The sequence below is a fragment of the Lynx canadensis genome, chromosome B2 (genome assembly GCF_007474595.2).
Source record: "Lynx canadensis isolate LIC74 chromosome B2, mLynCan4.pri.v2, whole genome shotgun sequence".
NCBI classification, from domain to species: Eukaryota; Metazoa; Chordata; class Mammalia; order Carnivora; family Felidae; genus Lynx; species Lynx canadensis.
In genome coordinates, this window is record NC_044307.1 from 14563502 (window position 1) to 14578219 (window position 14718).

The 14718-nt window shown below is 50.0% G+C and overlaps 1 protein-coding gene across 1 annotated transcript in view; it reads right to left on the reverse strand.

Moving 5' to 3' along the window:
- Window positions 1-13933, reverse strand: part of CD83 (CD83 molecule) — a 20466-nt gene extending 6533 nt beyond the window's left edge. The window contains exons 1-3 of the mRNA XM_030317042.1: window positions 13866-13933; window positions 13636-13751; window positions 243-456 (exon numbers count right to left, since the gene is read on the reverse strand). Coding sequence (XP_030172902.1) covers window positions 243-456; window positions 13636-13751; window positions 13866-13902 — 367 coding nt within the window. The 5' untranslated portion in view covers window positions 13903-13933. The remainder of the gene's footprint in view (window positions 1-242; window positions 457-13635; window positions 13752-13865) is intronic.
- Window positions 13934-14718: the final 785 nt, after the last annotated feature.

A 14718-nucleotide genomic window follows, 5' to 3' on the forward strand; every position in this document is an offset into this window, starting at 1 on the left:
GAGAGGAAGGAAGGAAGGAAGAGGGAGGGAGGGAGAGAGGAAGGAAGGAAGGAAGGAAGGAAGGAAGGAAGGAAGGAAGGAAGGAAGGAGAAAAAGTTATTACATTCTTATAGGAGAATTTAGCTTTTAGCCACACGATCCTAAGCTTCCAGTTGGACTCCAATCGAGAGGACGGAGCTTAGAGCCTATGCAAGTGCACACGCATCTTGCAAGAAGGAAACAGGTGCAGCAGATCACCTCACCTGTCACTTTCAAGGTCACAGTGCCGCTTTGGTTTCTCCGCCCTTCTGGCTCCTCCAGGATGCACCTGTATGTCCCTGAGTCGACACTCGTAGTGTTTTCAATCTTCAGGGAGTACAGCCTTTCACCGGAGGCTTCTAAGGAGCCATCCTTCTGCTGGTGGTACCACAGACCCTCCGGGGGCATCTCTATCCTTTCCTCGCAGTCGCCTGTAAGCTGTTGAAAAAGCATCACGCTGCATCAGGTTCCACTAACAGGACTTGGAAACACCGTCCTCACCCGCATCAAGGTTCTGCCTCTTGTTTTCATAACATCTGTCCTCAACTATTTTTTTTTTAAACAAAACAGTATGTGTATGTGCGACCTTCAGGGGAGGAGGAGAAAATGTATGAAAATTCTGTAAGGCTGTAACTTTTCTGGCATAAGATCAGGCCTGCACTTTACGATTCGGCGGTCCCAGCTTCCACCCCCTAATAAAGGACAGAGTGTTGTTGCTGCTGACAATAATGATGCATCGATGAGGATTTGCGTGAATCACTTTGAGTCACATGTTGCTGCTGGTTGTTCTGTATTAAATGTCCTCTTGTTTTCTGCAGATACCCACTCACCCCCTGAATGATTCTTAGTTTTGTGTCTCAGCCTCCCAACTCGAAGACCACTGCCAGACGGCTCGGCAAAAAGCACAGACATGCATGAGCAAATGCCTCCTGTAAACGGTCACCTTGTTCTTAAAAAACTGTGTGTCTGTGGGGTCACCCATGATGTCACAGGGTGCACCACACTGACGCCCTAGCAGGGCAAGAAGACAGCCGACGGTGGTGCCCCGGGGAGACTTTTTGTGCCACATCACACGGCAGTCACACCAAGATGCACACAGAAGGACCGCGACCGCTTAAATCTTTGGACCCGGGACAGACCAGCCCGACTGGGGCAGATGCCCAATTCAGCCAACCACACCCGGCAGGGGTTCTCTGCCTGAACTATCTTCTTTGTTACGTCGGTGGGGTCTCTCCCTCACCTCTTACTTGACAGATTAGGCCACAACCGCATTCCCCATCAGTTTTTTTTCCCCCAGATATATTTTTAATCTGCCTAATTAGCTCGCCGGTGCATCCTCCACCGAAATGTTTTCAAGCGTCCAAACTGGATTGACACAAAAGGAAGGCAAATCACCGTTCGTTCTCGTTCTCCTCGTTCTCGGCGTTCAGCCCTCGCCCTTTGCTGGATGGCCGGGACCGCCAGGGAGCCTGGGACCCGGCCGCATCCCTCACCTGCCCCTAGAATGTGAGGGCGCCAAGGAGCCACCTCAGGGAATGACCCAGCGATCAGCAGGATTCCCTGTCGCTGCAGAATGTCATCTCCTGTCCTGGGAGCCGCCAGCTCCTCTCCCACTTTCCAGGCGAATCAGGGCAGGGGACGCCCAGGGAGGCCGAGGCAGCTCAGGCAGGGGCGTGCACACACGCACACACACCGCACGTGTATTGTGCACGCGCACACACACTGCACACAAGCGCTATACACACACAACACGCTACACGCACACTCCGTGGCTTCCCCTTCATTTACTACGCGAGGGAAGCGCGGAGCCCACAGCAGGCCGGCTGGGCCCCGGGCGCTCGCGGACTCGGCGGAAGGAAGGACGGACGGACGGGCTGCAGAGACACCTGGCGGCGGAGCCACCACCGCTCCCGCACGAGCCCCGCTCCGTCCCCGCCGCCACACGGCGCCCCGGCGAGCGGCTTTTCTCCCGCACCGCCTAGGAGAGTGGAGCCCATTGCTGGACGGTTCTTCTGGTGTCGAAAGGTCCTTTCCTAAATAATCAAGGATCTACAGCCTCGGGGCTTCAGGGCTTCAAAAATGGAGCAGAGAAACGAGGAGCGGCCGAGGAGGCCGAGAAAGAGCTAGAGGCTTCCAATGGGCGCCAGAACGCATCTCCTTTAGCCCGGGGTTCCCCCTTCAGGCCTAATTACACCGCGAACTGCAGCCTCCCGGCGCGCTCCCGCCCCTCCCCTCCCCTCCCCTCCCCTCCCCTGGCCGGGGCGGTTCGGCTCCCCCTACCGGGGCTGGTGGGGGGCGGGCGGCCGGGACCCTCGGGGCGCCCGCTGGGCCCTCACCCCGCCACGAGGCCACTCCTCCAGCCTTTCTTTTCAGAATTAACCTCTAAATATGTCAATTGCAGAGTTATTTCTAACACAGTTCACCGGACTCTGTCTTGGTAGAACTCCTGCGTCCAAAAGGGCAGAAACTTGGTGGCCGCAATCATTCTGAGATTACCTATCTCCGGTTTTCTCCTTGGGGGCCTCTGGTCCCGTTCAGCGATCCCTCCCTCAACTCGGAAAGATCCCATCTTGAAAGTCAAGATCAAAACCGCAGACCCTTCCGGAGGGGGTGGGAACAGAACCTGTGGTCCGTTATCCTGCTGGCTGCTAAGCTGGCCGAAGCCAGCGTGCAGGTGATCAGAACCGGCGGGCGGTGGCCGCCTGTCTTTTGGCCCAAAAGAATTTCACTTCAACATTCAGTGGTAAGGAGCGCCTAGGTGGCTCAGTCCGTTAAGCGGCTGGCTTCCGCTCGGGCCGTGATCTCACAGTTCGTGAGTTCAAGCCCCGCACTGATAGCTCCAAGCCTGCTCATGATTCTGTCTCCCTCTCTCTTTCTGAAAAATAAATAAACATTTTTTTTTTTAAATCAGTAGTAACAGCGAGAAGTAGTTTATTTGGTGGTCAGATTTCCGTGGGCCTCTGGCAAAACCTCCAGTGGGTCTCCAGTTACTTTTCAAATAGAAAAACAAAGGCAGAGCGAGGTCATGAGAAAGACAGTAGAAGTAGGGGAAGGAAAGGCAAAACAAAGGACCCCAAAGCAACCTGCAGAATTGTGATTTACTGACCCATCACAGCCGTCAGCGGGATCATGGCAAAATACCTCAAATGTCGTGGGGCCATCTTCCAATGGCCTCTTCCTGGGTCTTCCTGAAAGACCCAGAACACTGGGAGAACTACTCGCTGAACTTGGGAACTCTTGCCTAAGTCATGAGCCCGGCCTTTGCCGATGACTAACTATAGCAAAAGGAACCTTCTGTGAATTCACACAATGCACCCGGAAATATTTCAGAACGCTCCCTCCTGGCTTCAGGTTGTAGATGCATACACAATGCCTATTCCCCCTTCTCTATGCCATTTCAAGATAGATCTTGTCATGTGACTCCATCTGGGCAGTGTGGGATTTGCCTACAGCTGCAAAAATAGTTGTAGTTTTTATGTTAATGTAGCATGCTCAAAATGCAAGAAGGCATTAGCAGTACCAGGAGACTTTTTATGCAAAAGTTCAAACCATTAACTTCAGTTCTGGGGCCCGGCAGCTAGCACACCGCGGGATCAAGGGGAGTCCCTTGTGGCAAAAGCAGCACCGTGCAAGAACCAAAGGAGAATTCCAGAAAGAGGTAAGCTGACCAGCCAGCAAATGGGCCATCCTCAACTGTGTTTCATGAGTTCTTGTAAGCATGTGAGCTGGCTCGAAATCAACCACTGGCAAAGAACAGCTCTTTAAACATTCCAAAGCTGAAAGTGTTTCATTGCCTCTCTGCGAAGGCATTTTAGGAAATAGTAATTTATAACAAAAGGAACCCTCGGATTCATTCACAGCCAAGCATAATTGATGGGAACTATTTAATGCGCACTTTTCAAAGCTAATATTGTAGTGTGCTAAACCACAACACGATTTGCGCAAATTAATTCCTCAAAAGAGTCATCCCAATTATGTTTTAAAAATCCACGCTCCGTGCATTAACTCTGATGCGGACAATTCTATAGTTTTGATTGGATTAGAGAAGGGTAAAATATAGGACATCTCATTTTCAGAAAACCTAGGGACTTTTGATTTGCCTCAAGGCCTTCAATGTGACTAAACAATTTAAGTAACCTATTCTTTCTCTAAAATGGAGATTTGACCTTAAGGAAACCACAAGCCCCAAATTAAATAAACTCTTTAATTTGCTGAATACTAAAGCAAGCAAATACAAGTATGTACTAATTTTAAGGGCATGTGAATTAAAGTTTGTTGTTTTTTTTTCAATGACAGACAAATTGGAACTAGAACAAAAGAAATGAAATAATTAATATGTTTGAAATTGAACTGATATTTCTGTCAAAAACCCTACTGTGGAAAATGATGTTTTTTAATTTAAATAATTTGATCCAAATATATGCTCACCTTCTAGATTGCCATATTTGAATATAAGAGAGCAACAGTTCCGGGGGTGCCTGGGTGGCTCAGTTGGTCAAGCATCCGACTCTTGATGTCGGCTCAGGTCATGATCTCATAGTTTGTGAGTTCGAGCCCCGCACCGGGCTCTATGCTGACAGTGTGGAGCCTGCTTGAGATTCTCTCTCCCTCTCTCCCCCTCTCTCTCTCCTCCCTCTCTCCCTCTACCCCTCTCCCCAGCTCATACGCATGCACTCTCTCTAAAATAAAATTTAAAAAAAAAGTTTTTAAAAAGGAAGAGATTTTCTTGAGGGGCAAAATGTGTGTGTATATATATGCATATATATATATTTAATCCAACAGTTTGATTAAACATATTTAAAGGTATGGACCTTATGTATTTAAAGGTGGTATGAAAGTAATCTGATATATTCCAATCACATTGAACAGCTTTTGCTTTATTGCATTTCTCATGCACTAACTTTCATGTACCTTGGTTTCTAACTCAATTAAAGTGCCAATATAATCCCCATTCATCATAAAAACAGCTCTTTATAACGTGCAAAATAGTTTGGCTCGGAGGTTGATGTCATAATGAGGGTAGAATGTATGCGCATTAACATCGTTTTTTTCTAAGTGTAGTTTTATTGGAAAAATGATTTTCCACTTTGAAATTTACTGGGTCTAACAGACAGAGTTGAATTTATGGCTGCTAAGAGAGTTATGAGTATGGCAGAGGCAACATAATTAAGAGCACAGGCTTTGGAGTCGATCAGACCTGGAAGCAAACCCCAGCCTCACCACGGCTAAGATCTGCTCTTGGCCAACTGACCGAACAGCTCTCGGGCTTCCGTCTGCTCCACAGACACGGGGTGGGGGTGGGAGTGGGGGGAATCGTATCCCCCAAGGGGGGTGAGAAGACACGCATGATGAGGGGCGTGGATAGTACAAAACAGTGTCTGTCGATCGCACAGAGAGCCCTAAGTGTCTTACTCTTCTCTCTCATGTGCCCAGCCCAGGTTTCACTCAGCTTCTAAAGAGTTCCCAGCACACTGGGATTATTCAAAAAGCATTTGCTGAGTGAATGAGTGAATTAAAAAAAAAAAAAAATGAGAGTTATAAGGGCACTGGCTTTGGAATCAAAGGCGTAAAGTCCTTTAATTTGTGGTCCATTAGCCGGGTCACCCGTGGTAAGCCACCCGCTCTCTGGGTCTTGTTTCCACACCTGTAACTTTCTCACTTGCTCCGTGGAACGATTTAAAGTGCCAAAGGAGAGAATACATGAAAGGGCTTTACAAATGGTAGTGTGGGTAACGGAAGTTGTTATTATACCTGAGAGCTTTCCACTCGTCCATGCTCTCATTCTTTACCGCTGATACGTCCCGTCTCCTCCCTGGCAAAGTTGTTCTAGAAGTCCCAACATCTGCTCTAGAGAGGAATTATTTTTCTAGCCCCCGTGTGTCCACAAAATATCCACAACACTCCGAATTGTCTCCAGCACCGTGACAATCAATGCGGCAACACCCTTCGGCACTGGGATTTGACCAGTGTCCGTGCCGAGCGTCCTTCATCCACGTGCGTCCTGTGGGTCCCGCTGGACCTGGAAGAGGCCCTCTTAGGAGCTCTGACTCACATCGTACACAGGGATGGCAACTGGTTCTACAGGAGGCACGCGTGACTCAGGCGTGATGCCCGTGACCACAGAGACTGGTTCTGACGACCACATGACCCCACCAAAGCCACTTAAATATAACCAGACATTCGTTGAGCTATTAGAAGAGAGGCACAATCTTGTCCTTCGCCCATGACCCTGAGAGGGTACACAGGACTGCCGTTACTGGCTACTATCTCACTGCCGTGGGGAGGCTGACGAGAAAGCCAGTATGAAGAAAGGAAGAGTTGAGGGACAGAAAGACACCAGGTCCCGGGGATATTTAAGGATCCCTAAATCCAGCTGTCTTTGCTTCTTATGCTGCCGAAACAAAGCACCCCAAACCGAGGGACTTAAAGTAACAGGATCTTTTCGGAACCCTCCTGCACTGCTGGTGGGAATGCAAACTGGTGCAGCCACTGTGGAAAACAGTGTGGCGGTGCCTCAAAAAGTTAAAAATAGAAAGATCACATGCTCCAGTAATTCTACTGCTGGGTATTTACGTGGAGAATACCACAGTGCCAATTGGAAGAGATGGATGCGCCCCCGTGTTTATTTCACCATTATTTACAGCAGCCAAATGACAGAAGCAGCCCAAGTATCCCTCGACAGATGCATGGATAAAGCAGATAGGATATAGATACACCATGGAATATTATCAGCCATAAAGAAGAAGGAGACCTTGCCACTTGCAGCAACACGGATGGATCTGGAGGGTATAATGCCAAGTGAAATAAGTCAGAAAGACAAAATACCATGTGATTTCACTCCTATGTGGAGTTTAAGAAACAACATGAACGAACAAAGAAAAAAAGAGACAGACAAAAGAGCCGACTCTTAACCATAGAGAACAAACGGATAGTTACCAGAGGGGGGGGGGGGTAAAATGGGTAAAATACGGGAAGGGGATTAAGGGTACCCTCATCATGAGGAGCACTGAGTCATGTATAGAACTGTTGAGTCATTCTATTACACACCTGAAATTGATATGACACTGTAGGATAACTAGACGGGAATTGGAAATCTTTTAATAAAATTATAAAAATAAACAACTGTATTCTCTCACAGTTCTCGAGACCAAAAGCCGACAGGCAAGGATGCTGACAGGGCTGTGCTCCCTCTGAAGGCTCTAGGGAGGAATCTGTTTCATGCCTCGTTCCTGAAGCTTCTGGCATTGCTGGCCATCCTTGTCATTCCTTGGCTTGTGGACGCATGCACTCGTTTCTGCCTGCACACTCACATGGTGTCCTCCCTGGGTGTCTCTATCTGTCTATCCTTTTTCTCTTCTTCTAAGGACACCAGTCACTGGATTAGTGACACCAGTCACTTATCCAGTGTGACCTCACTTTAAATTGCTTGCATCTGCAAAGACCCTATTTCCATATAAGGTCACCTTCACAAATACCAGGGATAATCTTTCTGTGGGACGCAATTCTACCCACAGTACCAGACGTAACTGGAGTGTGAATTATCATCTTAAAGCTTTTTTCCATTTCAATTATATAAACCAATATATTCCCTTTATATGAAGCTAGATTTTTTAATATCGTTTATTTTTATTTGTTTATTTTGAGAGAGTGACTCAGACAGCATGAGTCAGGGAGGAACAGAGAGAAAGGAAGAGAGAGAATTCCAAGCAGACTCCTTGGGGTCAGCAAGGAGCCCGGCGCGGGGCTCGAACTCACGAACCGTGAGATCGTGACCTGAGTCGACATCCAGAGTCAGGTGCTCAACCAACTGAGCCACCCAGGTGGCTACTTGAAGCTACCTTTGACGGGATTACAATGCTTTGCAAGTAAAGAGTCCTACCTGGTAGGAGCACTGTGAACCACCCCATAAATAAATGTGGCATGGAGGGCACTGTCTCCACACGGCTCCAGCCTGTAGACCAGTCCTGCTTGCCTCTTGGGCTCAGATGCTCCCCACGCCCCCGGGAATGAGACATCCAGGACTAATCTGATTCACAGCCTTTGTGCCCCAGAACTGACCCAGCGTGATCCAACATGATTACGAATTGTTTATGGCAACTGGCCTCCCTCTTTCCCCGTAGGTGTTCCCCACCTGGACCTATAATCCTAAACAACTACCCGCTCTTCTGGAATCTCTCATCTCTTAGAGAATTGGGACCAGAACAGACTGCGTGATGCTTCACAAAAACATGAAGCTTATCAAAAGCCTTGGGCTCCCAATCCTGTACCACTCCTACAGGACCCCACAGGAACGTTAGCCAACGGCATCCCAGTGCAAGAACAAAAACCCAAGGTAGGTTTGTGGGTGTTCTTTCCATCTCAGGGAAGTCCTCATGTCTAGCTCTGGTTTGAGCTAGGGCTTTGGTAGAAAATCTGCGGTTATCACTGGAGTAGCCAGGAAAAGATTATGCAAACAATTTTAGACGGAGAAACCCTTTTTTAGGTAGAATCTCTTTTTAGCTCTGCCTCCCCTTTTCGCTAAGACCTTCCCTTACATCACTGCGACCTTCTCCTCACTTCCTCTTTTTTGCGTAGTGACATAACCAAATACAGAACTAAGATAATGCGGTTCTCACATGACCTAAATCCCCCTTTTATTCATGGAAAACAAGTGTTTGATTTCATTCCATTCCACTCCCAGCTGCCTTCTTCCTCTCTACTCTCCTGCACGCTGAAAGATTTGAGTAACTTCTCTCTGATTCATCATTGTCCCAAAGTCTCGACGAGGAACCAATCCCAGTGGGCTGAGGCTTCTATGGCCCCTATGAGGTGGCCACGTGCTGGGCTGCCCAGTCCTCTGTAGAACCACGGGGACACGACTGGTGACCACGAATGAAGGGAAGGGACATCTCAGAAATGTGTTGAAGTCTCGGCTGAGTTACCGTGATTGTCTTTTGCAATCGAGCGAGAAAACGCCTCCCTCGGAGACCCATCTTCAAGGATGAATCACAGCCTGTGTTTCCCCGCAAGAAATAATCTTTTCTCTACAAATGTGTGCCATTACATCACCCTCTTTGCTTAAAAACTTTCAGTGACGTCTTGCTGCTGAAAGGAGTTCAAGGCATTGTAACTGGGCATTCAAGGTCCTTCACCATCAGTTCCAAGCCTTCTCTGTAACATCTGCCAGCCCTCTTCTATATAACTCTCCTTTCCAGATCACTGGTCACCCCACTGGCTCCCCCAAAATGCTTGTGGATTCCTTTTCCATGCCTTTGCTCAAGACGGTCCTTTGGCCAAAGTCCCGTGTTGATTAGGTTGGGCCAGCATGAGGCCCAGGACTTGGAACGCACTTGGGACCCAGAAATCTTTACTAATGAAACTGTAAATGTAAGGGCCATCTGAAAACCAACTTTAGGTCTTTCACGGTTTGGCCGAGGGTAAAGGCCATCGAAGTGAGTCAGCCAGGTCAATTGGTGTAGGTGCCCATGTGGACAGCGTGATTTTTCTGTGACCCTGACACACTGCTTTCACGTTTCAATGTTTCAGTGCTTCTGTGTTTACTATAGGAATGTTTCCTTCTCCTCCCAAAGACACGCTCTTAAATCTCATCTTACAGCACATAAAATTCTAGAATCCAGGAACTGTAGTGCACACCCTGGCTCCTTCACGGGTCCATCCGCATTTGTTGGCTGCACGGGTTACATCCACCCAGACCACTCATCCGCTCCAGCCCCCACCAAGGGACCCCAGTTTCCTCAGCGCCTCCTGGCTTTGTGGTTCACTATCACACAAGCCGGCAGAGACACAAAATACAAATACAATGAATGGGAAGTCAGCAACCTACATGGACGGCAGCTTCATCACAAAACAAGGACAAGCAAGATGTGCGTGGTGACTAGCCTGGAACTTTGGAAGTAGCCTCACACAAGCCATTCACCTGCTCTCCGACAGCTCCCTTGGTTCAGGGGATAACCCATGATCCCTTCTCACTCTTACAAACCCAAGACTGACTTCTGAAATCCGTCTTACTTCCCCTTTCTCCCTTCCTTTGGAAATCATCTGAAAAGGGCATGTGTCCTGTGACACATCTCTTGTCTTCACCCCCGCAGTGTCACCCAAGGTTGACACTATATATCCTCTTTCGTTATGCATCAGCGTAGGTCGTCAGGGCTCCCGGCATGACTCCAGATGGTATTACATCTCCCTGATAAATAACCACTCGCTATTATCAGTTGCGAACATCACCAAGCCCAAACACTGCGTCCAGGGGCATCCTCTCCCTGCAAACCTAGTGCAGCCTCATTAAAGAGAGTGTGAATCCACTTGTGCTCGGCGTGAAGCCCAGAGGTAGCCCTTTCACGGATGCTCTTACTCCTGGAAGACATGGGATGGTGCCACACCCTCTTACACAAGACACTCAACACCCAGCGGGAGAAAGTGCTGGACCAAGTCTGCCTGCAAATTTTCTCAAAATCCCTCCCTAAACAAACACAGTCAGTTCACGACTTTCAAAGCTAAACTCAGCTACTGGCTTGATGGGTATGTGTATTCATGTTTCTATTTCTTCCTAACCATCTACTTTGCCTTAACAGGTACAATACAGGAAAGGACAAGAGGAGGGCCCACTGTTGGATCCCAGTTAGAAGGGCACTGGTCCATGGGAAATAAAAGCTGGCTTCACAGGAAGTGGGCTATCTCAGTCCACTCTTTGCTCCACCTACAGCCCCCTGTGTTATATTAAGCCTCCTCACCCCCGCCCCTCACTGTACCTCTCTTTATCCAGAGAGGATAAAATGCACTCTGTTTCTTCCTTACTCGCCCTAATGTTACAAGCGCTAATTGGACGCCCTCTGCGTTGCGTCTTTTGGTAAAAGGCACATGGTAAGAAACACACGGTTTCCATGGGTCCTCTGGTAATCACAAGTAATCGCTGCCAGTTGGACAGTGGCAGGATGCCCTATGGTTGTGGGAGAACCAAGTGGCACATGGAATTTTACATTGTGACTCATTATAACCGCAATTGTGATACGCAGAAGTCCTGAGAGAATGTGATTCAATCTGGTGGATGATAAAAACAAAAACAAAAACAACACGCTAAGGGACTCTGCTTCACTCGCCCAGCGCATAGCCCACAACTGGGCAAAGCGGTTTGACGAACCACACTAGTGATGGTTAGACAGGTGACATGAGCAAGGCGGGTCACGGTCACCGGGTTTAAATTTCTCCTTTTACAGCCCCCTCCGCGCTGAAACATTTTACAAAAAAAAAGTTGTGTGGGGGAAAAAGAAAAACAATAACCAGATGCTTAATCTTCTGGAGAACCAAGTACTTCAGTCTCCCACCACTGACCTTATTTCCAGAATACTCTATCCATTTGTGTTGTACAAACACAATCGATGCGAAAGTGTAATTACTGGGCTGGAAAATAATAAATATCTACAGAACATGCTGAGGCCTGTTAAAAAGTACTTGAAGGAACAATGCATTTCATTTTCAAGGTAGCTGAATAGTTTATGGGCAGAACACTGCTTTCCTATTCCCCCCGCGACTCGATCACTGTTTCCCTCTTTAAAAAAAAAAAATAACTATGGCATGATCTTTCAATGACCCTATTCCGTGAACCAAAAGAAAAAAGAAAATGCCAAGAGACTGTTGTCATTTAAAAAAAAAATCAGTTTTGAGAGACCTTCAGGGTAAATCATGCAAGAACCGTGTTCAATAAACAAGCTCATGCATTATAGAGTTACATCATCAGCTGACATCCAAGGAGGAGCCAAAGGTTAATGGCTACGGTTTACTGCATCATTCCAAATGACCTTGTGCAAGATTTACCTTGACAACTATTTGAACTTTACAGTCTGAAATTCCATCTACTTGTTTCACGAGTACTTTTTAATTACTCCCCTGGGGATAGTCTTTTTTTTTTTTTTTATTCCTCTCTGGAAGGGATCATGGTTTCATGTTTTGCCCCTTCTTTAAGGTAGCTAAGCCCCTGCCTGGCTAGACCAAGGAGACTTTTCTATTCTTTACCCTAAGTAACGGAGGTGGAAACCAGAGAACTCAGGCTAAGGAATCAGACTACTTGGTTCGAAGCCCCCTTTCTCATTTAGCCAAGCTGTATAACAGTGAGTGGCTTCCTTCACTCCCTAAGGCTCAGTGTCCTCATCTGTAAAATGGGAACAGCAGTAGCAGTATAGATCTCTTAAGTCCATTGGAAGGACTGACACAGATAATGGATGTAAATATTTACCCCGGAGGCTGGCACACAGTGAGCACTCAAATAATAATGTCTTCACGATATTTTTGCTTCAATGCTGTTGTTTTTACCAGAACAATCTTGGAAGTGTTATGTTCTCTGATCCCACAGTGAACGAAGTGGGAGCCAAGTAGGAATAATAACAGACGTGCTTCCCTACACGATACAGTGCTCCAAGGCAGCAAAAGTATATCCAGTGCACATACCTCACCAAGTGCCAGCCTGAATTCACGGAGCACCTTCCCAACTGGCCGGGCAAACACTGGGTGCTGCGTGGAATTCACAAAAACAGGGGTGCAGCACCGTCCCAGGGAAAGAGGCCATCTGGTCCGGAGAGGACACACACACACACACACACACAAACCTGTCCTATACTGCCTTGCTAAATGGCCAGATACACGTGCAGGTTCGTAAAGCATCTTTCTTTTGGAGGGCAGAACAAAGGCCCGCATTCTGCAGAAAGCAACGAACACAGAGATTTCTTCTCGGATGCTAAATCAGAGCCGCGGAGTAAGGCTAGGATATCACGCGCCCTCGGCTGAACCTGGAGGTGCTGTTGTGGCAGAACCTCATTAGGGGAGGTGGACAAAAGACCAGGGACTGCGGGGCTGTGCGAAGCCGCTGGAACCGCGGTGCTAGCCTCTGAAAATGTTCCAGTTGAGGAACTCTTTAAAGAAGCCGCGGTGCAACTCAATTCTCCTACGGGGGAAGGGGCGGGGGGGCGGGGGGCACAGTGACGCTCGTTCTTACTTGCGTGGGTGCTGCTCACTCCTCCTCCCAGACGCCCACGCCCCCAGGCTGGGCCCCTCAGGACTGTCGGAGCGCCAAGCAGCATGGACAAGCTAAGGGACAGGGTAACCCAGAAAGCGGATGCCAGACAACTCCCATCTGGGACACAAGCCTAGAGCACATTGGACTATCTCTTAGTGGCCTTCCTCTCAACGTGCCTATTCCTCCCCTCCCCGCCCCCGAATTAGGGACACCACAGCCCCCCAAACCCCAGAAATCAGAAATCTGGGGGGCATTCCTACTGTCCGATATCTAAATCTGCCCTGGCTGCTTTCTCGTGGCCACAACCACAGGTGGCGTCCAGAATTCATCCAAATCAGCGAGTCTCTGCGCTTCCAAAGCGTCTTACTTGGATCATTCATCTCAGGCCACCTCTAGGGGCAGGGAGGGAATTAGGTCCTTGGGGAACACAATCTAAGTCGCCTTGTCGCTAGATGCGGGTGGCGCGGGGTGGGGGTGAGGAAGGCGTGTGGGAAGGCGCGGTATTCGGGGGCTAGCCGCGGTTACAGAGGGTCGCCAGCCCAAGGGAGGTGGTCCCCGCAGCCTCCAACGGGGCTGGCCGAGCCCTAGCCCGCGGGCATCGCCGCGCTTACCTTGGTCCAGAAGACCGTGTAGGAGACCTGCGGGTCCCAGTGGGCGGTGCACGGCAAGTCCACGTCCTCGGAACAAGCCACCTTCACCACCCGCGCCGCGGGCGCCAGGCTGCAGGCTGCAAGAGGGACAGAGAGAGCGGCGTGAGCCAGCGAGAGAAGGGGGTGGGGGTGGGGGTGGGGGGGAGGTCGCCAGGACCCGGTGGGGAGGCGACAGGCGTCTGGAGCCCTACCGCAGCTCAGGAGCAGGAGCCGGAGGCCGCGCGACATGGCTGGGGACGGCCGGCCTGTGGCGCGCTCCGCGGCGCCGCTCTCTTTGTACCCGCGCGCACCGGGACTTCCCCGGGCGCTGGGCTGGGGGAATCCCCGGCGGGGCGGCGGAAGCGGACGGCGCGGCTCCCCCCGCCCCCCACCCTCCGGCGCCGGCCACCCACGGGCCGCCCCGCCCCGCCCCCGCCCCCGCCCCCGCGCCCCGCCCCGCCCCCGCGCGCCCGGAGCCCGCGTGGCTGCGGCAGCCGCGGGGCCGCGGCGACCGCCACCCGCGCGGAACGCGGCGCGCTGGGGCTTTGCAGACGGCGCGGGCGCGCGTGACACCGTGCCGCTGACCACCCCTCACCCCCCCACCTCTGCCGGCTGGAGCCCAGCCCCGGGGTGTTCCGTTCTGTGCACGGACACGAAACCAGATCCGGAGAGGTGGCGCCGCTTCCCCAGGGCGCGCAGCGTATGGGTGGTGACGCCAGAGGTGAACTCAGGACCTCGCTCTCCCCCAGATTCTGTTGTAACCAAAGACTCCTCGGGCCTCCCATGGAACTGCCGGAGTCTGGTACGCGGCTCCCTGCCTTCGGACATGGGTTATGGAGCCAGCCCATCGAAATTATTTCAGCCAAAGGAGAACCTCTCCTGTTAAAAATCACACACACACACACACACACACACACACACACGGAGTTTTGGGGCAAAGCACCCCCCCCCAAAAAAAAGACAAGCCAGAAGAACATAGAAATCACCTATGATTCATCCAGAAGTAAGCTTCTGTTAATATTTAGGTGTCTTCGCGTCAATGCCTGCATAGGTATTTTTAGTGGG